The 26,510-nt window shown below is 42.7% G+C and overlaps 1 protein-coding gene across 5 annotated transcripts in view; it reads left to right on the top strand.

Annotated features, from left to right (window-relative positions):
- Positions 1 to 26,510, top strand: part of GLCCI1 (glucocorticoid induced 1) — a 103,036-nt gene that overhangs the window by 38,553 nt on the left and 37,973 nt on the right. For all 5 annotated transcript variants that reach the window (XM_073333857.2, XM_073333856.2, XM_073333855.2 and 2 more), the window contains exon 3: positions 12,873 to 12,959. In XM_073333857.2, coding sequence (XP_073189958.1) covers positions 12,873 to 12,959 — 87 coding nt within the window. The remainder of the gene's footprint in view (positions 1 to 12,872; positions 12,960 to 26,510) is intronic.

The raw sequence follows: 26,510 nt of genomic DNA, 5'->3' as shown, positions 1-26,510 counted from the left end.
AAATTAATAAGCAGCAGATTTAAAACAAATAAAAGGAAGTATTTTTTCACACAATGCACAGTCAACCTGTGGAACTCCTTGCCAGAGGATGTTGTGGAGGCCAAGACTCTAACCGAGTTCAAAAAATAAGTAGATCAGCCATTGATGGACCTATCCTCAATGAACTATCAGCCAGGCTGGACAGGAATGGTGTCCTTGTCAGAAGCTGGGAATGGATGACAGGGGATCGATCACTCGATGATTACTTGTTCTGTTCATTCCCTCTAGGGCACCTGGCATTGGCCACTGTCAGAAGACTGGGCTAGATGGACCTTTGGTCTGACCCAATATGGCCGTTCTTATGTTCTTAACATTCAAAAATCCAATATCAGTTTTAACAGCCAACATCCGCTAAAGTAATCTCACCTCTTGGTGTCTCTTTGTTGTCACCCCTTTGAATTCCTCCACTGATTTCCCCCTTTTCCCTATCCTATAAAGTTTAAACTTCCTATCAGGGCCTTTCATTTCTGTTCAACCCAATCTCTTACTACATAATTTCTGCCGTCTGTGCACCACCAGTGCTGCTAGCCCATTTGTCCACTTCTTCCCACAAGTTTCTCCGTGCTTTTCACCATGTCATGACGTATATGGAATGCCCTCTTTTTCTGGTGTGCCAAGCTTTTCTTTATTAAAATCCCTCCCTATTACTCTTTGCTATAAGTAACCTAATCATAATTTTTAAAAAATTCCAAATCTGGAAGCCTTTGCAGCATGATGATGGACATTTCCACAATATATCAACAAACAACATTTAAAGTTCTTTTTTAATTCATGGTCGTTATAGATCTCCATTAAGAGACATATCGGATGTTGGAAATACACAGAAAATATTGCTACTTAATACTGTTTTTAAACTACAAAAATACTAAGGAAAATATACAGCAAATAATTATCTGTAGGAACAGGATTCAGAGATTGTGTATCCCCTTTGAAAATGATGCTGTTTTCTTTTCAGATTTCTGCATGTTTGTGCGATTTTTGCAGTTTTCTGATTTCCATTGCTAATACCACATTGATGGATTTCAAATTTCAGTGCATCATCAATTAACTGATTTATTACAGTCTGAGAAATATAAAACTTTGAAACTGGAATCCTTGGCTACATGCAGTTGTATGTACTTTTCATCATGCTCCCAGTAAGCTGGGGGCTGCATATATTTACCAATTTGAATAGTAATATTTCACACAAGTATTCCCAGTGCCTTCAGGGGACTATTGACATGATTAAAATTATTTACATGCTTAAAGATTTTTAAAGTCAAACATTGGGCCAGTACAAGTCCTGCTTTGTTCCTTTATACTCAGTTCAATAAGGCATTTTAAAAGCACATGCACACTGCATAGCAGATGATCTCATTGTCACCTCATCCACCATCCTGATGTTTGTTGTCCACACTCATTGCATCAGATCCATTACTAGCTTTTGTGGCAAGAACCATGTCTTTGAGTTGTAAAGCATATAGTGTGCATTTAGATGCTTTAAAAAACAAAACATAAAACAATAAAGTGCTGCAAGATTCAAAAGGTTATATGCTCTGGACTATGTACTGTGGTAAAAATAGCAAAAGTAGTAAGAACATTTAAGTGATTGGAACTGGGCAATTTCGAACAGAACCGTCATTTTTGTTTAGTCTAGTATGTATGTGTAATGGAGCTTCACTCATCCCTAGAGCACCCTGTTGCATCGCCAGTATCCTTGGCTCTTCCAACAGGTTGTCTGTCTCTGGCTGGGTCTTCTGTGGCTCAGTCTTCTGGCCAAGTCATAAAGTCCAAATCCCTTTTTGGGGTAACGGAATGGTCCAAATGAAAGTCCAAAAATAAATCTTAAAACTAACTACTTCTGCTTTATGTCTTGAACTGTTCAAGTCTTCTGCTTTTGGGCTCCTTTTCCTGGCCCTTGCAGAGCTTCTTTTCCACAGCAGGATATTCTCACTTACAAGCCCTACCCTCAAGACTTCTTCCAGAGGAACCTAACCTGCTCCCAATGGGTTTCTTCCATCTATTGGACCCTAAATTAGGGTTCCCCCAACAAAGTAACTTACTCTGCTCCCTGGTGATCTTCCTGCTCCCTGGTGATCTTCCTACTCCCTTCCCAGGAGCCAGACTCAAACTGTACGCCTCTCTGGTCGAGAGGGAGACACCGGCTCCCTTTCTAGAGCTTATTGACAAGAGCTCCTTGCTGTTTCCCTTCCCCAGGGACCACAGTATTTCTGTTGTGACTCTTACTGTCACCTGTAAATCTTCATTCAGAGCCGTATTCTATCCCCACCTCTTGTGGGTTCAGCCTGCAACAGTCATGGGGCTTCTCTAGACAAAACTCTTTCTCCCACCTTTCCTTCTAAGTAACTTTTTCTTGATGCTGTTCTAGCAGTCTCTTTCTAGCTCAGCTGTTCCATTATTAATTAACTAAACAGTGCCACCTGGAGTACCTGATTGCTCCCAGGTGTGGCCCACATGGTCCAGTTATACCCCAACTCTCCTGAAGGGCCATTGCCCTTTTAAGATTAATGAATAAAGAAAAACAGACCTAATTATCAGCGACTGATGAAGAGCTCCTCCTAAGTGTCAGGTAAGTTCCTTTAGTATTGTACTTTTTAAGTGACTGTTCCTTTAGTATTGTACTTCTAAAGTCACTGCTTTAAAATTTCTACTCTGCTTGTAAAGATGAACTTACTATTGTTTCCTGGCCACAATTCTTCTTAGCTGAAAACTTTCAAAAAATTATTACTACCTTTTATAAAAGCTAGATTGGCTTCCCCTTTATGATGATTTGTATCTGGTTCTGAAACACAAGCTAGATATAGTAGCTAGTGCAGAGGACTGGTAGAAAAGTGTAGTATATTTAGAATTTGAGTAAATTGCAGAGGTGACAGTGCAGATTGCACCATCACCATTTCTGATCTAAATACAGTGGGAAGAATGTTTGGAGGTACGTATATCTGGCAGGCATGAAAAAAAGCACAGCAGAATTACCATACACGTTTTGGAGGAAACACCAATATTCACAAAATTGGGTAAATTAGAACAATGGGATGGTATAATGCAAATTGGGAATGAGGAAAGCAACCACATGGGTTATCGTCATAGCTTTTCCCCCTCTATTTTGGTCTCCTGTGAGCAATTTCTCTCAACGAGACTTGAACACTCGACCTTTATATTCCAAAATAGCAGTTCACTCCATCTTTTTAATTTGAGAAGGATGTTGCAGAATTGTGTTATCCTGTCCTTTTCACCCTCATTTAGTTTAACTCAGCTGTCATATCTTGTTTTAAACTAAGATTGTAAACTCTTTGGAGCAAGGACCATCTCTTATCTGTGTAGAGAACACAAGAGGGCTCTGATCTTGTTTGGACATGTAGATGCTACTGTAATATTGCTGCTGATCCCTTAGCTGTTACCACATTCTCTTTAAGCAGAAGACATCTGTAAAAACATAGATAGTTAGCTCCCGCTTCTGGTCTGAACTGCAACATCCTTGCTGTTGTGACTCATTGTGGTCTGATGTTGTTACTTTATCTTGCTATTTAATATGCTTGACAATTCTATAAATGAGGAAATTAAGTGTAGTTGTAGGACAAGGATGTTAATGTTAAGCTTCCATGAATAAACGCTTTTTGTAGAGGTGAAAACAAAATGAAACTTGAAAAGGCTACTATAACAAGTAATACAAATAGAAAAAATACTTTTTGAAACAGGATGTTTTTAAGGTCCTCCTTCCCACACAGTTTTCATGAGATGGGTTTAACCATTCTTTTTTTGGGCAGTAATAAATATGTTACCACTTTAGTTTACATATATTTGCAAAAACAGAAGTCCTGTTTGATTGTAGTAAAAGTTTTTGTTTGTTGTAAAGGTTAGTCTTTATTTGAACAGGATATACATACGAGTCTATGCCCATAGTATTTTGGGATGACGGAGTGCACACATTTTTTTACAAAAATGTTAATGTTTGACATGAGGTTAAGACAGAGTTGAAAGAAGCAGCTTTACAGTTCTGAGGGAGAGATGCTGGCTGGCTGAAAGATATTCAAAGAACTGCTTGTTACTTTAAGCCTTCAGACCCTGAGTTTTCTTTTTACCTCTGTGAATATGGATTCTCTTGGAGTCAGATATGGTGTTGCCTGACTTAAATGCTGTATTTGAGGAATCGCTATAGTGTAGTGTTGCAAGCAAAGGCTCCTGTTCTGCAGTCTTCTGCATAAGTTGATGCAATAGTCCTGTTAAGCTTACTGAGACTACTTTTGTACAGATACTCACATTAATAACCATTTGAAAGACTGTGATCTGATTCAGCGGTATATCCACAGAAGAACTTTGAGGCAGCTTAGGGGCATAGAGGGCTAGGATTTTAGTAGAAAATAAGCTCGAGGAGACTGAAGAAAATGCTAGACCTATGATTCTGAAGTCAGTGGGTGGTTTGTTGTTTTCTTTGTGTGTGTGTCTTTCTCTCTCTCTCGTTATTAAACCAGTTGTAGTGCAAGTAAAGTGTTCCAGCCTTTCGGTATCCACATTTCACATTGCTGCTGCTGCTGGAGGTCTTTAAAAGTAAATGTAAATTTTAAACTCTGCAGCTGTTGTTTTTGCTGTCAATTAATCTTTGTTCAACAGACTGTATGCATATAGTAAATGAAAATAGACTGGGGTAGACTATTGACTCTTTTTTCTACTCACTCCTCACAAGTAAAAAATTAACTAACTCCAGAGCTTTGTCTACCTTAGTTGTCAGTTCTCCTTTCCTCACCAATTAAATCAGGAGTGCAGAGTGGGGAGGACTTGATCCTGTTCCCCAGTTTCTCTGTTTAGACCCCTGTTGCTGCTGCCTCTGACCCACATAAAAACATTTAAGCAGGAGGGCTTCCTGTTTCTGCCGCCTCATGGGGCAGTCTCATATTCTTTTAAAGAATTCATTTTGTACTGTTTGACTTTCATCTTTTTATAATGTGAGGATTAGATTTACAATATTTTTACACAGTTAAGAGTTTACATTTTTCTTTTTCTAATATAATGTCTAAAGTGTTGTGAAAGCCATATATTCCAGGTTGTTTTGGTTTTTTTTTAAATTGGAGCAACTTGTGATGGTGGATTGTCTTTTTTTTTTATTTCTTGTAATCCTGTAGAAATTCTGCTAGCTCTTTGAACAATGATGAAAAATAGAAAATACACCAGATTCCTTTCAGTCTTTTTGCTTTAAAATTGCTGGGGTGTGATGATGGGGGGAGATAAGGTCCCAATCCTGCAAACATAATGAGTAATTTTATGTACATAAGTAGTTCCTTAAACTCAGTGGACCCACTTATGTGCAAAGATATGTGCATGAGTGTTTCTCTGTAGAATCAGAGCCTTATTTTATAGTGAGAGAGAGGTTGTGAATACGGTCTGAGGGTATGTCTACGCTACGAAATCAGGCTGAATTTATAGAAGTCGGTTTTGTAGAAAGCGTTTTTATACAGTCGATTGTGTGCGTCCCCACACAAATGCTCTAAGTGCATGTAGTCGGCGGAGTGTGTCCACAGTACCAAGGCAACTGTCGACTTCCGGAGCATTGCACTGTGGGTAGCTATCCCACAATTCCTGCAGTCTCCGCCGCCCATTTGAATTCTGGGTAGAAATCCCAGTGACTGATGGGGCTAAAACATTGTCACGGATGGTTCTAGGTACATATAGTCAGGCCCCCCTTCCCTCCCTCCTTCCGTGAAAGCAAGGGCAGACAATCGTTTTGTGCCTTTTTTTCTCGAGTTACCTGCGCAGACGCCATACCACGGCAAGCATGGAGCCCGCTCAGCTAACCGTTACCGTATGTCTCCTAGGTGCTGGCAGACGCGGTACTGCATTGCTACACAGCAGCAGTTTATTGCCTTTTGGCAGCAGACAGTGCAGTATGACTGGTAGCCGTTGTCGACGTAGTCCTGGGTGCTCTTTTAACCGACCTCAATGAGGTCGGGGGCGCCTGGGAAAACATGGGAGTGACTCAGCCAGGTCATTTCCCTTTTAAGTTTTGTCTCATGGCAATTGAGTCCTACCGGCAGTGCACTGTCTTTTAATCAGCAGCCAGCAGAAGACGATGGCCAGTAGTCATACTGCACCGTCTTCTGCCGAGCACCGAGGAGATGACGATGGCTAGCAGTCGTACTGCACAGTCTGCTGCCAGCAAGATGTGTAAAGACAGACGAAATGGCTCAAAACAAGAAATAGACCAGATTTGTTTTCTATTCATTTTCTCCTCCCTCCCTCCTTCCATGAAATCAATGGCCTGCTAAACCCAGTTTTGAATTCTATCTTTGAGGGGCCCATTCAGTTTCTCGCAAAGCCATCCCCTTTGTTGATTCTAATTCCCTGTAAGCCAACCCTGTACGCCATGTCGTCAGTCGCCCCTCCCTCCATCAGGGCAACGGCAGACAATCGTTCCGCGCCTTTTTTCTGTGCAGACGCCATACCACGGCAAGCATGGAGCCTGCTCAGATCACTTTGGCAATTAGGAGCACATTGAACACCACACGCATTATCCAGCAGTATATGCAGCACCAGAACCTGGCAAAGTGAAACAGGGCGAGTAGGCGACGTCAGCGCTGTGACGAGAGTGATGGGGACATGGACACAGACTTCTCTCAAAGCACAGGCCCTGGCAATGTAGGCATCATGGTGCTAATGGGGCAGGTTCATGCAGTGGAACGCTGATTCTGGGCTCGGGAAACAAGCACAGACTGGTGGGACCGCACAGTGTTGCAGGTCTGGGACAATTCCCAGTGGCTGCGAAACTTTTGTATGCATAAGGGCACTTTCATGGAACTTTGTGACTTGCTTTTCCCTGCCCTGAGGCGCAATAATACCAAGATGAGAGCAGCCCTCGCAGTTGAGAAGCAAGTAGCAATAGCCCTGTGGAAGCTTGCAACGCCAGACAGCTACCTGTCAGTCGGGAATCAATTTGGAGTGGGCAAATCTACTGTGGGGGCTGCTGTGATGCAAGTAGCCAACGCAATCAAAGATCTGCTGATATCAAGGGTAGTGACCCTGGGAAATGTGCAGGTCATAGTGGATGGCTTTGCTGCAATGGGATTCCCTAACTGTGGTGGGGCCATAGACGGAACCCATATCCCTTATCTTGGCACCGGAGCACCAAGCCGGCGAGTACATATGCTGCAAGGGGTACTTTTTCAGTAGTGCCAGAACCACTGGTGGATCACAAGGGACGTTTCACCAATATCAACGTGGGATGGCCGTGAAAGGTGCATGATGCTCACATCTTCAGGAACTCTGGTCTGTTTCAAAAGCTGCAGGAAGGGACTTTATTCCCAGACCAGAAAATAACCATGGGGGATGTTGAAATGCCTATAGTTATCCTTGGGGACCCAGCCTACCCCTTAATGCCATGGCTCATAAAGCTATACACAGGCAGCCTGGACAATAGTCAGGAGCTGTTCAACTACAGGCTGAGCAAGTGCAGAATGGTGGTAGAATGTGCATGTGGACGCTTAAAAGCGTGCTGGTGCAGTTTACTGACTTGGTTAGACCTCAGCGAAACCAATATTCCCACTGTTATTACTGCTTGCTGTGCGCTCCGCAATATCTGTGAGAGTAAGGGGGAGACGTTTATGGTGGGGTGGGAGGTTGAGGCAAATCGCCTGGTTGCTGGCTACGCACAGCCAGACACCAGGGCGGTTAGAAGAGCACAGGAGGGTGCGATGCGCATCAAAGAAGCTTTGAAAACCAGTTTCATGACTGGCCAGGCTATGGTATGAAAATTCTGTTTGTTTCTCCTTGATGAAACCACCCGCCCCTTGGTTCACTCTACTTCCCTGTAAGCTAACCACCATCCCCTCCTCCCTTTGCTCACCGCTTGCAGAGGCAATAAAGTCACTGCTGCTTCACATTCATGCATTCTTTATTAATTCATCATACGAATAGCGGGATAACTACCAAGGTAGCCCCGGAGGGGTGGTGGAGGAGAAAAGCACCAGGAGGGGTGGTGGAGGAGGGAAGGACAAGGCCACACAGCACTCTAAAAGTTTAAAACTTATTGAATGTCAGCCTTCTGTTGCTTGGGCAATCCTCTCGGGTGGAGTGGCTGGAGGCCCACCCCACTGTGTTCTTGGGCGTCTGGGTGAGGAGGCTATGAAACTTGGGGAGGAGGGCGGTTGGTTACACAGGGACTGTAGCAGCGGTCTGTGCTCCTGCTGCCTTTCCTGCAGCTCAGCCATACGCTGGAGCGTATTAGTTTGATCCTCCAGCAGCCTCAGCATTGAGTCCTGCCTCCTCTCCTCATGCTGCTGCCACCTTTCAGTTTCAGCCCTGTCTTCAGCCCGCCACCTCTCCTCCCGGTCATTTTGTGCTTTCCTGCACTCTGACATTGTCTGCCTCCACGCATTCATCTGTGCTCTGTCAGTGTGGGAGGACAGCATGAGCTCAGAACATTTCATCGCAAGTGTGTTTTTTTCACCTTCGATCTTCACTAGCCTCTGGGAAGGAGAAGATCCTGTGATCCTTGAAACACGTGCAGCTGGTGGAGGAAAAAAAAAGGGACAGTGGTATTTAAAAAGACATATTTTATAGAACTATGGGTACACTCTTTCACGGTAAACCTTGCTGTTAACATTACATACATAGCACATGTGCTTTCGTTCCAAGGTCTCATTTTGCCTCCCCCCAGTGCATGGCTAGCTCCTCCACCCTCCCCGTGGCTAACAGCAGGGAACATTTCTGTTCAGCCACAGGCAAACAGCCCAGCAGGAACCGGCACCTCTGAATGTCCCCTTAAGAAAAGCACCCTGTTTCAAGCAGGTGACCATGAATGATATCACTCTCCTGAGGATAACACAGAGAGATAAAGAACGGATGTTGTTTGAACCCCAGCAAACATACACTGCAATGCTTTGTTCTACAATGATTCCTGAGTACGTGCTACTGGTATGGTGTGGTAAAGTGTCCTACCATGGTGGATGGAATAAGGCTGCCCTCCCCAGAAACCTTTTGCAAAGGCTTTGGGAGTACATCCAGGAGAGCTGCGAATGCCAGGGCAAATTAATCCTTTCACATGCTTGCTTTTAAACCATGTATAGTATTTTAAAAGGTACACTCACCAGAGGTCCCTTCTCCACCTGGTGGGTCCGGGAGACAGCTTGGGGTGGGTTCGGGGGGTACTGGCTCCAGGTCCAGGGTGAGAAACAGTTCCTGGCTGTCGGGGAAAACTGGTTTCTCCTCTTGCTTGCTGTGAGCTATCTAGAACATCATCTTCCTCATCCCCAAAACCTGCTTCCGTGTTGCCTCCATCTCCATTGAAGGAGTCAAACAACATGGCTGGGGTAGTGGTGGATGAACCCCCTAAAATTGCATGCAGCTTATCATAGAAGCAGCATGTTTTGGGCTCTGACCTGGAGCAGCCATTCGCCTCTCTGGTTTTCTGGTAGGCTTGTCTCAGCTCCTTAAGTTTCACGCGGCACTGCTTCAGGTCTCTGTTATGGCCTCTGTCCTTCATGCCCTGGGAGATTTTGACAAATGTTTTGGGATTTCGAAAACTGGAACGTAGTTCTGATAGCACGGATTCCTCTCCCCGTACGGTGATCAGATCCCGTACCTCCCGTTCGGTCCATGGTGGAGCTCTTTTACGATTCTGGGACTCCATCATGGTCACCTCTGCTGATGAGCTCTGCATGGTCACCTGCAGCTTGACACACTGGTCAAACAGGAAATTGAAACTCAAAAGTTTGAGGGCCTTTTCCTGTCTACCTGACCAGTGCATCTGAGTTGAGAGTGCTGTCCAGAGCGGTCACAATGGAGCACTCTGGGATAGCTCACAGGTTACCAATACCGTCTAATTGTGTCCACAGTACCCCAAATTTGACCCAGCAAGGCCGATTTCAGCACTAATCCCCTTGTCAAGGGTGGAATAAGGAAATCGATTTTAAGAGCCCTTTAAGTCGGAAAAAAGGGCTTTGTCGTGTGGACAGGTGCAGGGTTAAATCGATTTAACGCTGCTAAATTTGACCTCAACTCCTAGTGTAGACCCTGAGAGAATACTTCCCCAGCATTGCTTTGTAAGAATCAGCTCTTCTGTGTGCATCTGGACTCTCCTCCCTGCTTCTGGAGATCTTGGCAAGTAGACAAGCCAGCTTTCTGTGACATGTGTAGGTGAGCTGAGCACACACTGCATTTCCTGTCCTTGTTTCTCCCCCTTGTCTCCTTCATAGACATATTTGGCCCAGGAGCAAGATTGGAAACGGGAAAATGCCTTAGTAAAACATCTTTTCCAAAGCTCCAAGGAATAAGTTTGCTGATTCTCTTTAACGGAACTGAAGTCCCAACTGAAATAAGGTAGTTAAAGTTAAAATAAGAGCAAGGTAGACTGAAAAAGCTTCATGATGGAAGTCTGTAGTCTGCTGTTCACACTCCTTAGGCAGAGTAATCTGGAAAAGGCTTAGAAGGCAAAATCTTATGCACTAGCCAAGGCAGCAGGTATGAGGAGAGAGCCTCATCTGGTGTAACTTGTCAGTTATTTCAGTGGAGTCATGACAGTTTTTACCATCTGAGGATCTGCCATGTGGTCTGCCACCAACATAGAGGAGAAAACCTGTGGCTAAAATTGTTGCCCATGAAGATGATAGAGAAGAACACTGAATTAGGGGGCACAGTTAATTTCACAGAAGCACAAAAGGTAGAAATGCAAAAGTACTATTTAGATTCCCCAGTGCCTTTCCCTTACAATGCAGGATTGCACTTTGCAGTAGTTACTCTTCTTATGCTGGTTACCCTGTTGAAGATGCAAAGAATGGATAGGCTGAATGTTGCATATAAGAAATAATTTAAAAAAAAAACTGTACAAGAACTACTGATTGCTTCATAAGTGTGAATGGAAATAATTTAGAGCAAAAAGACAATTTTGGGTGAGCAAAGGTTTTATTCCTAGAGTTGTTTTTAGGTATGTACAAATTAACAGCTAGGGAAATTTCTAGTCAGATTAAGTTATTGTGGTGGTAAATTCAACGAGGGTAGAGATAGTTTCACTAGGTATTCTTTTAATTAAAAAAAGCTCATTGACCACCTTTGCTTATCTAACATAATATTTTAATCATGTGTATATAAAAGTAGTAAAGATTTAAAACTTTCTTTTTAAATTTTGGAGAGTATTTTTGTTGAAATTCTTATGTCTAATGACAGCTTTTATTACTTTTTAGTGGTATAAAGCATTTAATGTCTATACTCAAAATGGCAATTTTACTAACCAACAGTAACATCTATTATTCTCACATTGGGGGAAAAAAGGTGATCGCAACTTTTAAAAATCACTTTTAGTGTCCATAAATCTGTTACTTTGTTTACTTTATCTGTGGGGAAAAAATGGATGCATCTATTGCACTGTACATGCAACATAAAATAAAATACAGAAATGCCTATAGTGTGAGGGAGGATTTTTCTGCCAGTTATTCTAATTCCAGAAACACAAAATCTAGGAAGGTATTTTAAATTCCTTACTTTAAATGTCACATCTGTTGCCACTATTTCCCCCCCTCCCAGAACATTAAAATTAAACAATACAGATACAGGGTTAATACCGTGGGCCAGATTCTAGTCTAAATTACACGAGTAACATCAGCATCTGACATCTATAAATTATTCTGTAAAATTACATAAGAGTGAAATGCCATAGTGTTTTAAAAATCCGGCTTTCCTTTTTATTGTATTTAAATCTACTCCATACTACCATTTAAAAAGGAGGCTATATGTAGTTTAACGTTAAGCAGCATTAATTTAACGGAAGGTAAGATCTAACAAGGGTGAACTATATTTTGACATTATGGAAGAGAGAAAAAGCAAAACAAGTAACAATAGAAAGATCCACAGTCTGGCTACCACTTAGCCAGCAAGTTAAATATTAAACCTTTGGGAAAAAAGTCTATCTAAAAAGTTAGTGGGGCAACCAAAACTGTCTCAAATCTTTGGGCGAGAACAACAATTTATGCTGATACAATAGTAGCTCATAATGTCAGCTGAAAGGAGGGAAAGTATGGCACAAACCAAAAGCATCACATATTGTGCAACTTACTTGAGGGAAAGGACCAGTGGGATTATTCTTGCTAAAATGATCATGCAATAGCTAGTCCAGCAGAAATAATAACTGAGTGGGTAATAGTCTCTTACGAGGACCCTAGTACATTACCTTATGCCTACTTTATACACCTTTTACAATTGTTTAGTTCTAATAAGACACCTGTCTCTTTAAATAAAATATTTTCCATACCACTTCTGGAGACCTTTTTGCTTGGTCTGTCTAGTCTAAGATTCTTTGAATGCTGTACTTCATCTTTTTTGGAATTCTTTTCCAGTGGATTTAGATGAATGCCCAGAACTGACCTTTACAAACTGCTATATAAACATTTGACTTTGAATGGATGCACTGAATGTGTAATGATGCTTTCTACAAATAGTTGCATGAGATGTTAATTACTGAGGTTCCCATATATTTGTTGCTTACTTATAAGCAGTTTCTTTTATGTCTTAATACTGATGTGTAAGTGTCAACTGACTTAACAGGACATCCTTGCAAGTAAGATCTTAGATCTCAAGAGTTTATTTTATCTTTTCAACAAAGATAAAACTGAATTGAACTGGCTGGCTGAACTAAGCCCTCTCTTTTCTCTGTGCTACGTGTATGTCGGTTTTTGAAGTATGCATTTATATGCATGTGCAGATAGTATACTGAATGTTTCAATACATTGCTGGAAGATGAGACCAGTAAATTGTGCAGAAAGTTTGTCGCTTACATGGTGAATTCAGTCTATTAATGTAAAATAGCAGCTAGCAGTTGAACCAAAAACCTCACATTTGCTGTTTGTTTTCTTTAGACACCTAGCTGTTGGGCAGAAGAGGGATCAGAAAAGAGATCACATCAGCGTTCAGCATCATGGGGGAGTGCTGATCAACTAAAAGAGGTAAATAGTTTTACATGAAGATGGTCCTTGTCAGGCCAAAATCTTAATGTATTTTTTAAAAAAGTAACACGCTACTATTTTGGAGCCTGAAAAGTCTCTAAAAGAAAAGGAGTACTTGTGGGAATATATTCTCTGTGTATATATAAAGTCTGCTGCAGTTTCCACGGTATGCATCCGATGAAGTGAGCTGTAGCTCACGAAAGCTCATGCTCAAATAAATTGGTTAGTCTCTAAGGTGCCACAAGTACTCCTTTTCTTTTTGCGAATACAGACTAACACAGCTGTTACTCTGAAACCTGAAAAGTCTCTGTGAGCACTAGGTTCGGCCCCTAGTTCAAGACAGAATTGTTATAGGGCTGCTTTATTTTGTGCCAGCTGAACCAACTCTCTCCAGCTCAACCTTTTGGCTCTGGAGGAGGAGCAGGAGTGGATGGTGTAGAGACAGATTTGCCACTTGGGAATTTTTCCTATTCAGTGAAAGTCGCAAGAGCGTAGTCTCCCAGAGAGTAGTTATCAATGGTTCACAGTCATGCTGGAAGGACATAATGAGTGGGGTCCTGCAGGGATCAGTTCTGGGTCTGGTTCTGTTCAATATCTTCATCAATGATTTAGATAATGGCATAGAGAGTACACTTATGAAGTTTGCGGACAATAGCAAGCTGGAAGAGGCTGCAAATGCTTTGGAGGATAGTATTAAAATTAAAAATGATGTGGACAAACTGCAGAAATGGTCTGAAATAAATAGGATGAAATTCAGTAAGGACAAATGCAAAGTACTCCAATTTGGAAGAAACAATCAGTTGCACCCATACGAAATGGAAAACGACTGCCTAAGAAGGGATCTGGGGGTCATAGTGAGCCACAAGCTAAATATGAGTCAACAGTGTAACATTGTTGCAAAAAAACCGAACATCATTCTGGGATATATTAGCAGGAGTGTTGTAAGCAAGACATGAGAAGTAATTCTTCGGCTCTACTCTGTGCTGATTAGGCTTCAGCTGCAGTATTATGTGCAGTTCTGGACGCCACATTTCAGTAAAGATGTGGACAAATTGGAGAAAGTCTAGAGAAGAGCAACAAAAATAATTAAAGATCTAGAAAACATCACCTATGAAGGAAGACTGAAAAAACTGGGTTTGTTTAGTCTGGAAAAGAGAAGACTGAGAGGGGACATAACAGTTTTTTAAAGTATATAAAAGGTTGTTACAAGGAGAAGGGAGAAATATTGTTTTCTCCTCTGAGGACAGGAGAAGAAGCAATGGGCTTAAATTGCAGCAAGGGAGGTCTCATACTGGGCCTCTGATACTAAGAGTTTGTTTCAGGGCCTCATCTTACTACAGCATCCATTGGTCCACACATGGATAATGGCACTCCTCATGCTTAGTATCGAGGGAATAAGGAGAGGTGTAGACTGACAGCCTCTCCAGTTCCTTCTTACTGCTGGAGTGAGAATCCTCTATGTCCAAAGCTTTCTTGTCTTCCTGTCTATAAGTACTTGTATACATAGTATTAGAGTTTACTGTTTTTATTACTTTAGGAGTTTTATAGTTAATGTACAGTAGTTTTCCTCACCTCATGGACCCTTCCCATTTTCTCTACCTTGGGAGAAGAACTATGTGCAGAATTCAGAGTTTAAGAACTGTGTCTCCTGCCTTTGCTCTTTCTCAGTCAGCAGTGACCGTCAGCAATGCCTTAACTGCCATGGGGAGGTTCACATCTCTTCCAAGTATAGCATTTGCTGCCCCTTTCCTCTCTCAACCTGAGAGAAACAATAGCTTCAATTGAGGGAGTACCTCTTGCAGAAGGCCATGAGACCCCAGTCAGATCCAGGCCAGGGGACCCCCCAATACAGCAGCTGCAGTCTGCAAGCAGCGCTCTTCTGACCACAAACTCTGGAGCAGAGGTCAAAGCTGTTAAGTCCAAGGAATGGTTGCCTTCATGAGAGTAAGAGGCAATCTCATAGGAACCAGAGCAAATTCCCTTTGAGGTTTGCTCCTAAAAGAAAGGATCCCTGCCTGACTCTGTCCCGGTTGTGTGAGTCCTTGTGTACAAGTCCTAAAGACTTGGGTCTGCCTAAACCTCCCACCCACAAGGGTAAGGAGTGAAATAGAGAGGATCTGTCAATACTGGCTCCAGCTCATGAGCCGGAGGATCAGCACCCACTGGCATCAACAGAGAGCTCCAAGTTGGACTCCTCTTCAACAGTACTTGACTCACTTTTGTAAGGATCTGTTGACCACCATGTCCATGGACGCACCAGATCAGTTCTGACTACTTGGGCACCCTGCACTCTGGGACCCACTGAAACTTATAACTTTCTGGAGGGTTTTTGCACCTTACCTTCAATCCCCTCTCTTTTTTCCGGATCTCATCCTCCTAAGGGACACCTTGATAGCAGGACAGAACCCCAGAGAAGGAGCTACTCCCCTACTCTGTCCATAAGTTGACACCTTCATCTGCTGGTACTGATGACACCCCTGATGGAGCCATAATCTCCCTCCTCTTTGGCTGAATCCAGCATCTCAGACAAGCCATCACCTCCACATACAGAGGCTAGCGGTTGGCCAGAACAGAGTCTCTAGGATGTCTCGGACCCATCCTCCAACAAGACACAATTATATGGGAAACCGATGGTACCCAATTCCTTGGGGTCCCCCCTTATATAGCTGGTCCAGCATACTGCCCCTGTTGCAGTCCATGGGATCCTTACTTCCCTAGGGACAGATCCCAGGCCACGAACAGCCTGATAAGATAAGTCACCCGCAGGTCTCTGGCTATATCGTCCTTTGCTGTCGGTTAGCTCATCTGCATCCCCTGCACAGGATATGGACCCATGCCATGAGAGCACAGGGAATCTCAGTAGTTTCCTTTTCAAGAAGTGCCTATACTGGACATTTGTAGGGCAGCAACCTCCATGTCTTCTGTGAGTGCTGATCCCTATGTGTATTCCATGCGTAGGTGACTGGTAAGCAGCATTCACAGGTGCAGGAGGGTGTTTAAGATGCAGGTGCTGTAGATGTCTGTAATTCTGCATCTGCAGAAGAGGCTTGGACTAAAGCATAATGCTTTGTGAAGGTATAGATGGAACTCTAGGTTACTTACCTGTAACTGGAGCTTCTTTGAGATATGTGGTCCCTATCTGAATTCCACTACCTGTCCTCCTTCTCCTCTGCTTCGGATCATTTCTGGATTCACAGTAGAGAAGGAACTGGAGATGTGGTCGGTCTGCACTACCCCTTACAACCTTGGTACTAAGCATGAGGAGCAACATGGTACAGGCGTGGACCAATGGATGTTACTTGCCAATTCTCTGATCTCAGGTGCATGGAGCAAATGCGTACCCACATGTAGAATACAGAAAGGGACCATGCATCTTGTAGAACCTCCAGTTACAGGTAACTAACCTCTATCAATAGCAGGTTATATTCCTCTTATGTGGACAAATCACTCGGGGGGAGGTGAGACATACCTGTTGACAATGGGTTTCACAGATATTTGCTGACAAAAGAGGAATGGTGAGATTGATTAATCTTGGGTTCCATTCCAGTTTCTGAAAGGGAGTGTGTTCTCCTGGTTACAGATGCTTCTGACCTTGTTTCCCTCCAAGCTTGCTCCCTTCTTCCCCTGTACCCAACACCCTGTGTCTGTCCTCTTTTTTCTTTTTGCCCCAGCTCCCTATCCAGTCTCCTTGCTCAGCTAGTCCTAGTTTCCTTGTCTGGGCTCCCTAAGCTCCTCAGACCGGTTCTGCTACTTTCCCCCCATCCCTAGTTTCTCCGGGCATAGTCAGTCTGTCAGTTTCCAGTTCCTCATCCAGTCTGTCTGACTCCTAGTTTGCTTCCCCCATTTTTTCCTCTCCTTGGCTTGAAGTTTCAGGGCCTTTGCCCAGCCAGTCCCATTCTCTGTCAAGATTTGGCTCTTGTCCCCCTCTGAATATGAGCCATGCACCTCCTTCTTCCATCCTTCTTGGGGGCCAGCAGCGGGGGCACAGAGCACAGAAGAGAGTCTCCTTTCTCTAAGTTCCTGTGCTCAGTGTTGCAGGAAATGTCTACTCCGCAATTAGACACCTGTGGCTGGCCCAGGCCAGCTGACGGGGGCTCACAGTGCTTGGGCTGCAGGGCTGTTTAACTGCTATGTAGATTTCCGGGCTTAGGCTGCAGCCTGAGTTCTGGGACACTCCTACCTTGCAGGGTCCTCGAGCCTGTGTTCCAGGCCGAGCCTGTGTTCCAGGCCAAGCCCAGAAATACACACTGCAATGAAACAGCCTGAGCCCCAGTCAGTTAGCATGGGCCAACCACGGGTTTTTAATTGCAGTAGATATACCCTCTGTGGCTTTTAGCTGCTGGGAGCAGCAGTTACAGGGAAAATCCTTCTCAGCGCCTACAGCACTAGGCTGGAGCACGCCCAGTACAGACAAAATCTTCAGAGAACTTGACTGTCAAATTCTGACAAGTCTCTACTGAGCATGAATAAACTGAGTTGTTTTTTTCCTAAAGTTCATAACTTGACTGAATTTGGGTAGTTGGACAAAAGGCATGTTTGGTTGGGCAAGAAACACATCTCTGACAGAGTTTCCTGCACCCCTTACTAAATTTCAAGTTCTTACTCCAAAGCACAGAGGTGTGTAAGAGCTTCTCAGTGAAACAGTTATAAGAATTTTTTTTAACATGGGCAAAATGAATTTTTCCCTAATTTCATTCTTTGAGACAGCTGTATCATTTTTGCTGCAACTTCGGTTAAAATAAAATAAGCCATTCGGGGGGAAGGGGGAGGGGAGAATATCAACTGAAATGGTTAGTTTGACAAAGTTATAAGTTCCTGAAAACAAGGATTGCAGCAATGGAGATAAGTGTGAACCCTGCTAGGCAACTGTATTTCTATTATGAGTAACATATGTAAAACTACCTTGTCTTTGGGTTTTTGAACTGTGTTCCCAACATGCTTGACCTCTTTGGCAGTCAACAAACAGTTGTCCATTCAAAGCATAGAAAATGTCAGGGTTTTCTTTTTTCCATTGCTTTTCATTCCAACAATGATTCCGCTAATGCATAGCACTTTTAGTTGGCAGGCATTGTGAACTAAGCAAATATTTGTAAGCATATTTTATAATTAGTTTTGTAGCGTATACAGTATATGCTGTCCTATTTTTAAATTTCATTAGTATAGTTAAAATAAAATACAGTTGCTGAAAAGAACTAACCAGGAAAAAATAATCATGATTGAATACTTGAAAGGTACACTGAAAGCTTTTAAAATAATACAATATGTACGCTCAAGGTTCCAAATAAATTGTCTCCTAAAAATGACAACTGATAACTAAATCAGATGGTTGAAAATCACTCTGCTCTTGAGTCGCCTGTTGTGGTCATCTGCCTGGGTTCCCAGAACTGTGAACCACTGTTACCGCCTCAGCAACTGAGAAATTTGCAGCTGCAAAGCTATGTGTTAGCTCCCTGAGACACTAGCTTGTCTGTCATGCTGGCAAAATCTTCAGCATTCTGCCAGTCCAAATCTTGCCCATCAGGTAACGATCAGTAAACTCCAGTTCCTGAGTTCCCCGGAGATACCTTTCTGCAGTGCTCAGTCCCTCTTTTGTAGCACCCATGAAACCTTATTGATTTTGATGCTCCTTCTAAGGGATAGTACACAGCAGTTTATTAATTTAACAGCGGTTGACAAACCCTCTACTTCAATCAAAGTACTGAGGTGATGTATGGTAAAAGTAAAACAAGCTTATTAACAAAAGGATATAAGTTTAAGTGATACCAAGTATAAGGAATAAGGATAGAAATGATTGCAAACAAGCAAAAGTAAAAATATGCTTCTAAAACTCAACAAACTGGATCTTTTATTCAGAGATGTTTGTCTGACCTCCACCATTCTTCCAGCATGGCTGGCCCGTTCTTTAGCCAGGACCCAACACATGGTTTCTTTGACTCTTCAGGTGAAGGATGGTTTAGGGGTTCATTCTCCTTTGTATAGTCCAATAAACCTTTCAAATGTGTTCTTCTGATAAAGTTTCGTTCTCTTGCTTGGTGTAGACAGCATGCTGGCTTCTCTCCTGTTTGTGGGTTTTGTTTTGTTTTTTTAAGAATGCAAATGGTCTTCCTCCAGACTCTGATATCCATTGTCTTTTGGACACACCTGGCTTTATTTACATTGGAGACGCACTCAAGCAGGCAGAACCACATTCTTCTGTCAACAAAAAAAAAAAAGCTGGTTTTCCTCCTTGGTCTGTTGATAGACCCCAAAACACAGTATCACCAAATAGCTCATAATTTTACATATAGCATTAATACATACACTTCACAATGACTTTAATCACCAGTGTGTCACCAGTTCGCATATACCTTACATGATACCTTTTTAGACACTGATTATGACAAGAGTGAGTTGGGATACATTGTGCTGGTCAGGGCAGCTGAAACTCACTACTAGATACCAGGGAGCCCCTTGCCTTCTGACATTGGGGTGCTCTAGGATCACACTTATCATGACACCTGAGCTAAATTTCTGGGTTTTTTCCCCTGTATTCCCACTTGAAGAGTATCACCATCCACTCAGTGCAGTGCCGTAGGTGAAGTTTTCTGTTCCGTTTTGGGTATAGTGAGGCAGTCATTTATTGCAAGACATCCCCAACCCTAAACTTGCATTTTGAATGCTTGAGGGCACTTTTTCTTTTCTCCTCCTGAAAGATTGATCTTTTGGATTCAAAAAGGATCCTTTTCTTTTCAGCCAATTCTCTATACCTTGTGATTATAATAATGAATACTGTTTAATCAGGAGTTAGTGATTGTTTTCAGTGTGGGGTTTTTGTTTTTGTTTTTTACTTGGGGATGTTTGGTTAAAAAAAAAATTGTGACTAGACCATGGGGGTTTCTGGTATGTTTGTTGAACATAATTTTTCTTCATTTTGTTTTAACACTGTACCGAATTGAGGAATCTTTGCCTAATTTAATTTCCTTAATTTATCTCAAGACCCTAACAAAAATGTTGTGACATTGGGGTGAGGTCCTTGGTAGGGTATACTTGGTTTTAATTCATTTTCTGTGAAAATGAGCAAATACACACTTCCTTTGACGAGGGCAAAATTTCTAAAGTGGCCAAATAATATTGGAATTATGAAAAATATCCCATATGTTAATAGTGATAGTACTTTCGGCTTATATCAAAGCAATCAGTGAAATCTGATGATATTTAAACTCTCCAAATAGTGGTGGGCCCAAGATTTTTGTACTGGAACAATTATGAAAAAATAATGCAATCTGTAAGCTTCTCTGTAGCAAAAAATGACCTCTTCCCTTTATTCAGTTTTTCTCCCCCCTCAGTTATCTTCTCTCCCTGTTATCTCTCATTGGAAACTTCCCCTGCAAGCCATGTACATACTAACTTGAACCACTAGCAGTCATGGTAATCATCACTATCTAATGTATCCTGTTGCTATGGAAATGCAAGATATGAGGTTTTTACATACGACTTTCCCTCCATTTTTTCTTTAATTTTAATTTTTATCTGTGAGAGTGAAACAAACTGAAACTCATTCAAGTCTCTGACATTGAATTTTTTAACTGCAGCTATTATCATCTCTGAAAATTATTCATTAGCAGCTTCTGTTGAAGTAATGCAAAAGATCCATCAAGAAATAGCTGCCTAAATAAAAAAATCTGCGCCCATAGTTTCCAGCACCTTATTTTATTTTCAATTTATGGAGGGTTATGCCATGTAGAAAATGTAGGATTTAACAAGACTTAATTCAGGGGCCTAATTCTTATTTATTTGAAAGCTCATCCACACTGCTCAGTTAGGCACTGCTTTGAGTGCTGGTCCCTGTATATATTCCACTGTGGGTATGCATATGCCCGAGATTGGAGAATTGTAGCTGGTAGTGTCTGTTGGTCCATGCCTGCACCCTTGCTGTGGCCCAGGGTATGGGGGCTGGTACAGACTGATGCCTTTCCAGTTCCTTCTTACTACTGCATGACCTGAGTTGGAATCTCTGTCTGGAACTCTGAGCCTCTTCAACCTGTACCTTGGGGACCACCACAACCTATTTTCAACCCCTCACATTGGCCTTACTGACTGCCCTGAGACCTGTATGCGGGGCATCCAGATTCCATGTGATCCAACGCAGAGTGTTACAACTCTTCTATTCCATGAGCCAACTGGAGCCTCCAGAGCCTATGAAGGAGGAGAAAGATGAACCTGTTCTTCCGGTACCGAGTATTTCATCTTCTTGCCCATCGTGTTGGTTGCTACAGCCTCAGTCAGGTCCAGCAGCTGTTTTGAAGAGTAGCAGAAGGGCTCGAAATCCTCTTAAAGAAGGTACAGGATTCACAACACAAGCTCCTAGACACATCCTGTAGCCTATCAGTATCTGACTGAATAGCACACCCAGACAATAAGCCCATGCTGGAACTGGCAAGAACTGCACATGCCAGCTACCTGTATCCCTACCCCCAAGAGGGCAGAAAAGTAGTACTTTTTCCTGACTACGGGAACAGAATTCTTGTTCTCCCACCCCGCCCTGTACTGCCGAGTAGTTTAAGCAGCAGTAGAAAGGTCCAGACAATACCATCCAAGGGTCGCCCTGTGGATAAGGAGGCTAAGCATTTAGATTTGATGGGAAGAAACATGTTTACTTCCAGCAGCCTCCAAGTTAAAATTTCCAACTATCAGGTCCTCCTGGAAAAATTATGATATTTGGAATTATTCTAAGATTTTGGACTTTAAAGACAAATTACCCTGAGACGATAGGGCTCAATTTCAAGCCCTTATTGATGAGGGCAGATAAGTGGCAGGAATCTCATCTCAAGCTGCAGTTGATGCTGCCAATACTGCTTCAAGATCCATGGCAATTGGTATAGCAATCGTGGCCAAACTGGCTCATGAGCTGCATGTTGCTCCTTTACAGTCAAAGTGCAGCTTATGGAACCCCCATTCTCCACCTACCAGACTGGGAGCTCGGGGCTTCTGCCCTGTAGGGAGCGGGGCTTCTGCCCTGTAGGGGGGTATCCGGGCAGAAGCCCCATGCCCTGGCAGGCACCACCCTACGGAACAGGTTGTGCATGTCTTACGGCTCTTGAACTTCTGAAGATAATAGTATTCAGCTTGGAAGGTCAGTAAGTTTGGCCACTCCTGTGCTATAGTGATGCACTAGGAATCTTGGCTACACTCTTTCAGGTCCAGGTTCAGGTCCAGAACACCATGCAAGACTAGCCCTTTGAGGTCAGACTCGTCAACCAGAAGACGTGTCCTTGCATTCACTAAAATATTCCAGGGCCACCCTCCACTCCCTGGGTATGTATACACCAGTCCTGAAGAGGAAGAACCATAAACAATCTTACAAGCTAAGGACTTCACTACAGCCCTTTCGCTACCAGCACTTTTACAAGCCACCTCACAAACAGCAGAAGGTACAAAAATCAAGGTACGCTGACCCATCCATCTCTGCTGCAGCTACCCAGCCTCACCCCCAAACCAAAAGATACTTTTGATGGGACATTCAAGGCGCAAACCAATGTTGAAGTCATTTCTGCCTGGCTCAGAGAAGTGGGAGCCCTAATGGTAGATTCTTCTTAAATAATATTTCATAAAGACAAGGGTCACTATGACTGGGTCCGAAGTTCACACCTAAAGTAGTTTTGAAATGTCATGTAAACTAGACTATCCACTTAGCTGTCTTCTTCTCAAAGCTGCATGCCTCAGAGAGAGGAGACTTAATTCCTTTGGCATGAGATGAGCTTTGCCTCTTCTGCTGTTTGTTGGTAAACAGATCAGAAAGTCACCTAGGCTGTTTGTTGCCATAGCAAAATGAGCCTGAGTGCGAAGTATTTCCTCCTAGAGGATTTCCAAGTGGATCTGTGGCTGTATTCTACTTTATCAACTGGCACGCCTTTCTTTCCCACAGGGGATACGGGCTCACTGTAAAAACAAAAAGCACGGGCAACTTCAAGCATCACTTCAAGGAGTACCTCTGCTTAATATTTGCAAGGTGCAGTAATGTGGAGTTTCATCCACACGTTCATGAAACACTATGCTTTGGTCCAAGCCTCATCTGCCTCTGCTTCCTTTGGAACAGCATTTCTGCAAGAGCCATACCACTTGCCATCCTCACACTCTCCTCCTCTGGGTACCGCTTGCCAGACATCCACAGTGGAATATGCAAAGGAATCAGCACTCAAAGGAAAAATAAGGGGGAAGATACTTATCCTTTATAACTGGATTTTCTTTGAGATGTGTGGTCTCTCTCTGTATTCTGCTGCTCTCCCTTCTTCCCATTTGCTTTAGAGCCTCTCTGATTTTCAGTAAGCAGGGGAATTGGAGAAGCATCAGTCCGCACTTCCCATTATACCCTCAGCACAGAGCACAAGGAGAGCAAGGCTGCAAATGCAGGCCAACAGACATTACTTGCTAGCATTCTCCCATCTCACGCGCATGAAATGCATATATACCCCACTGTGGAATACAGATAAGAACCACACATCGAAGAACTATTGTTATGAAGGGTATGTGGCTTCCCTTTACTCCCACTTTAAGACCCCTTTTACACTGACAGAACAGTAAGAGCCCCATGTACTTTTTGTATACTATCTTGTACCAAAGTAGAAGTGGTGAGTAGTGATCAAAGCCAATTTAAAGAATTGGCTTCAGAAATTCTTCTTTTATTATAATCCAGTTTAGGGTCTCCTGATGCTTATCCCTCTACCATAGCATAATTTGTTTCATAATGCCTAATGATATATCTTAACGAGAGAGAGAGAGCTCTCCTTTTATTAGTACACCTCTACCCTGATATAATGCTGTCCTCGGGAACCAAAAAATTTAGTGTTATAGATGAAACCGTATTATATCGAACTTGCTTTGATCCACGGGAGTGCGCAGCCCGGCCCCCCCAGAGCACTGCTTTACTGCGTTATATCCGAATTTGTGTTATATCGGGGTAGAGGTGTATAAATCAACGGAATAGTAGTATGTTACTATGCTGTGGTGTCCAGCTTGATTTCAGAGGTGAGATTCAATAAGCAAAAAAATGACATTGGTGAACATTCGAACAAGGATCATCATGACAAATATTGCAGTTATTTGTGAGGTAGCAGATAGCGTGATTCTAACTATTTTGTAAATGTAACAATATTAAAATATTGTGAGATAGGATCAACTTCTTAATAATTGAAGTCTGATGATCCCATAATATTTATATTTGGCAGTGTGGATGGAAGGTATAATACTAGCCACTTCTAATTGTAAAGATATTGATTGTGCAAAAAAGGAAACCCACAGCTTCTGTGGTAGCAACAAATTGATTTTGTAATTTCAGGAAATTAGGGAATCTAGGAAGAATAGATTGTCAATGTAGTAACATATTTGGTCTGTTTCAAGACATTTGGCCATCATAATTTGAATGCTTAACAGAAAAATTCAGCTGAGTTTGTCATAATATTATTTTCTGTGTCCTGAAAGAGCTGATACCTGTCTGTCTGGTACTGTTCATTTAATTGTTCATGTGGCTTTTTTCCTTTGATTTGAATTTTCTCTGACATGTTTGAAAAACGTTGGACAGAAAACAAGTAATAAAGTAAAACAGTGTCAGTGGAAAGGTGGAATGACTATTAGCTTGAAAAGAAAAGTTTGAAAATTTCCTTAATGATTGGACACTTTCTGGGATTTGAAAGAGGCCCAGTATTTAGAGATCTTGACACCACAGTAGATACAGCCTTGGGATACACAATTCAGATCATAAATAAAAATAACTTACTGCTCTTCTAAGAGTGTCCCTGTAGGTGCTCCACTTTAGGTGTCTTGGCGCCTTGCACTTGTAATCGGAGACTTGTAGTAGCAGTGCCTGGTTGGGCTGCCCATGTGCTGTAGCCATCTTGCGCCGCTCTGAGTGGTTACATTGTGGCGCGCAGCCAACCATCCCCCAGTTCCTTCTCTACTGCCTTTGGCTTGAGTAAGAGCGACAGCAGCACTCTCTCTTATCTCAGATAAGCTTGATAGTTCATAGGTGTTCCTGATAGTGTTAGCTTAGTTATAGTTAGCTACCCTATTCCCTTGTCCTTCACATTTTATATCTTACTTTTATTTTTTCTTCTTTAAAAAAAATTATATATCTTTCTCTTTCCCCACACACTGATTCCAGAACCACTCGGAGACCATCTGTCACTATACTACCCAGTCTGGAACACCATCACAACAGACAAATGGGTTCTAGAGATTATCCAGAAGGGCTATTACATCCTCTTTATTTCCTGTTGTAACAGGTGCTCATTGGAGTAGTCCCTAAAGAGGGGGAGTGAGTAGGTGGGATAGAAATAAACCACCTTGTGCAATTAAGTGCCGTGGAACCCATCCCATCTCAACACAGGGGGAGAGGTTTTTATTTCCATTACTTCCTTATTCAGAAAAAGAACTGCAGATGGAGACCCATCCTGGATTTACAAAAACTCAACAAATTAGTGACAACACAACATTTCAGAATGGTGACTCTATCCACAATAATTCCAGCATTAGAGAAGGGGGATTGGCTCTCGGCCCACGGACTTCCAGGAAGCTTATTTTCATATTACTATTCACCCGTCACACAGAAGATTCCTGAGATTCACCCTAAGGCATCAGCATATCCAATACAGAGTACTACCCTTCGGCCTGTGCATTGCCCCAAGAGTTTTTTTCCAAGGTTCTCACTGTGGTTGCAGCTCACCTCTGCAGACAAGGAGTGATGATATTTCCATACATAGACGACTGCCTGATAAGGGCATCAATGCAGCAAGGAGCAATAAATGCCATGCAGTCCACAATAACCCTGTTCACGGACCTTGGGTTGCAAATAAATGCACCGAAGTGCCCACTGGTTCCTGTTCAACTGCTGGAATTCATAGGACTGTCTCACAGCAACAGCAATGTTACCCCAACAATGCTTCCTCACTCTAGTCAACCTAATTTTAGTGGTGATGTACAGCCCACAAGCATCTGCCAGAACATGTTTACAACTCTTGGGACACATGTTGGAGACAACGTTTGTTATAAAAGATGAGACTCCACATGAGATTCTTACAGGCCTGGCTTCGAACAGTTTATCTCTCTCTCTCTCTCTCAACAGACGCCTCACAATGCCTTGCAGGGTAAAACTCACTAACCTAGTGCACACAACCACAGAACGTCTGCTCAGGCATCCCTTTCCAACAAAAAGTTCCAGTCATGATGGATGCCTCCCTTGTTGGTTGGGCACATCTATGCAACAATATGATCCAAGGCCACTAGTCCCCAGCAGAGTCCGACCTACAGATAAACTTATTGGAACTAAGGGCAGTCCGAAATGCACGTGAGCACTTTAATCAAGAACAATGCCATCGACATCCTTACAGACAATATAGCTTGCATGTTCCATATAAATCGCCAAGGGGGAGCACGATCATACTCCCTATGTACAGAGTCAATACTCCTCTGGAATTGGTGCATCACCAACCACATAGAGAAATCGGCTTTCTATCTGCTGGGATGTCAGAATACAAGAGCAGATCAGCTAAGCGTGGGTTTGTGGAAAAATCCCTGAGT

The sequence above is a fragment of the Lepidochelys kempii genome, chromosome 2, assembly GCF_965140285.1.
Source record: "Lepidochelys kempii isolate rLepKem1 chromosome 2, rLepKem1.hap1, whole genome shotgun sequence".
NCBI classification, from domain to species: domain Eukaryota; kingdom Metazoa; phylum Chordata; order Testudines; family Cheloniidae; genus Lepidochelys; species Lepidochelys kempii.
The sequence above is the reverse complement of the archived record's forward strand: the minus strand, read 5'-3'. Positions and strand labels throughout refer to the sequence as shown.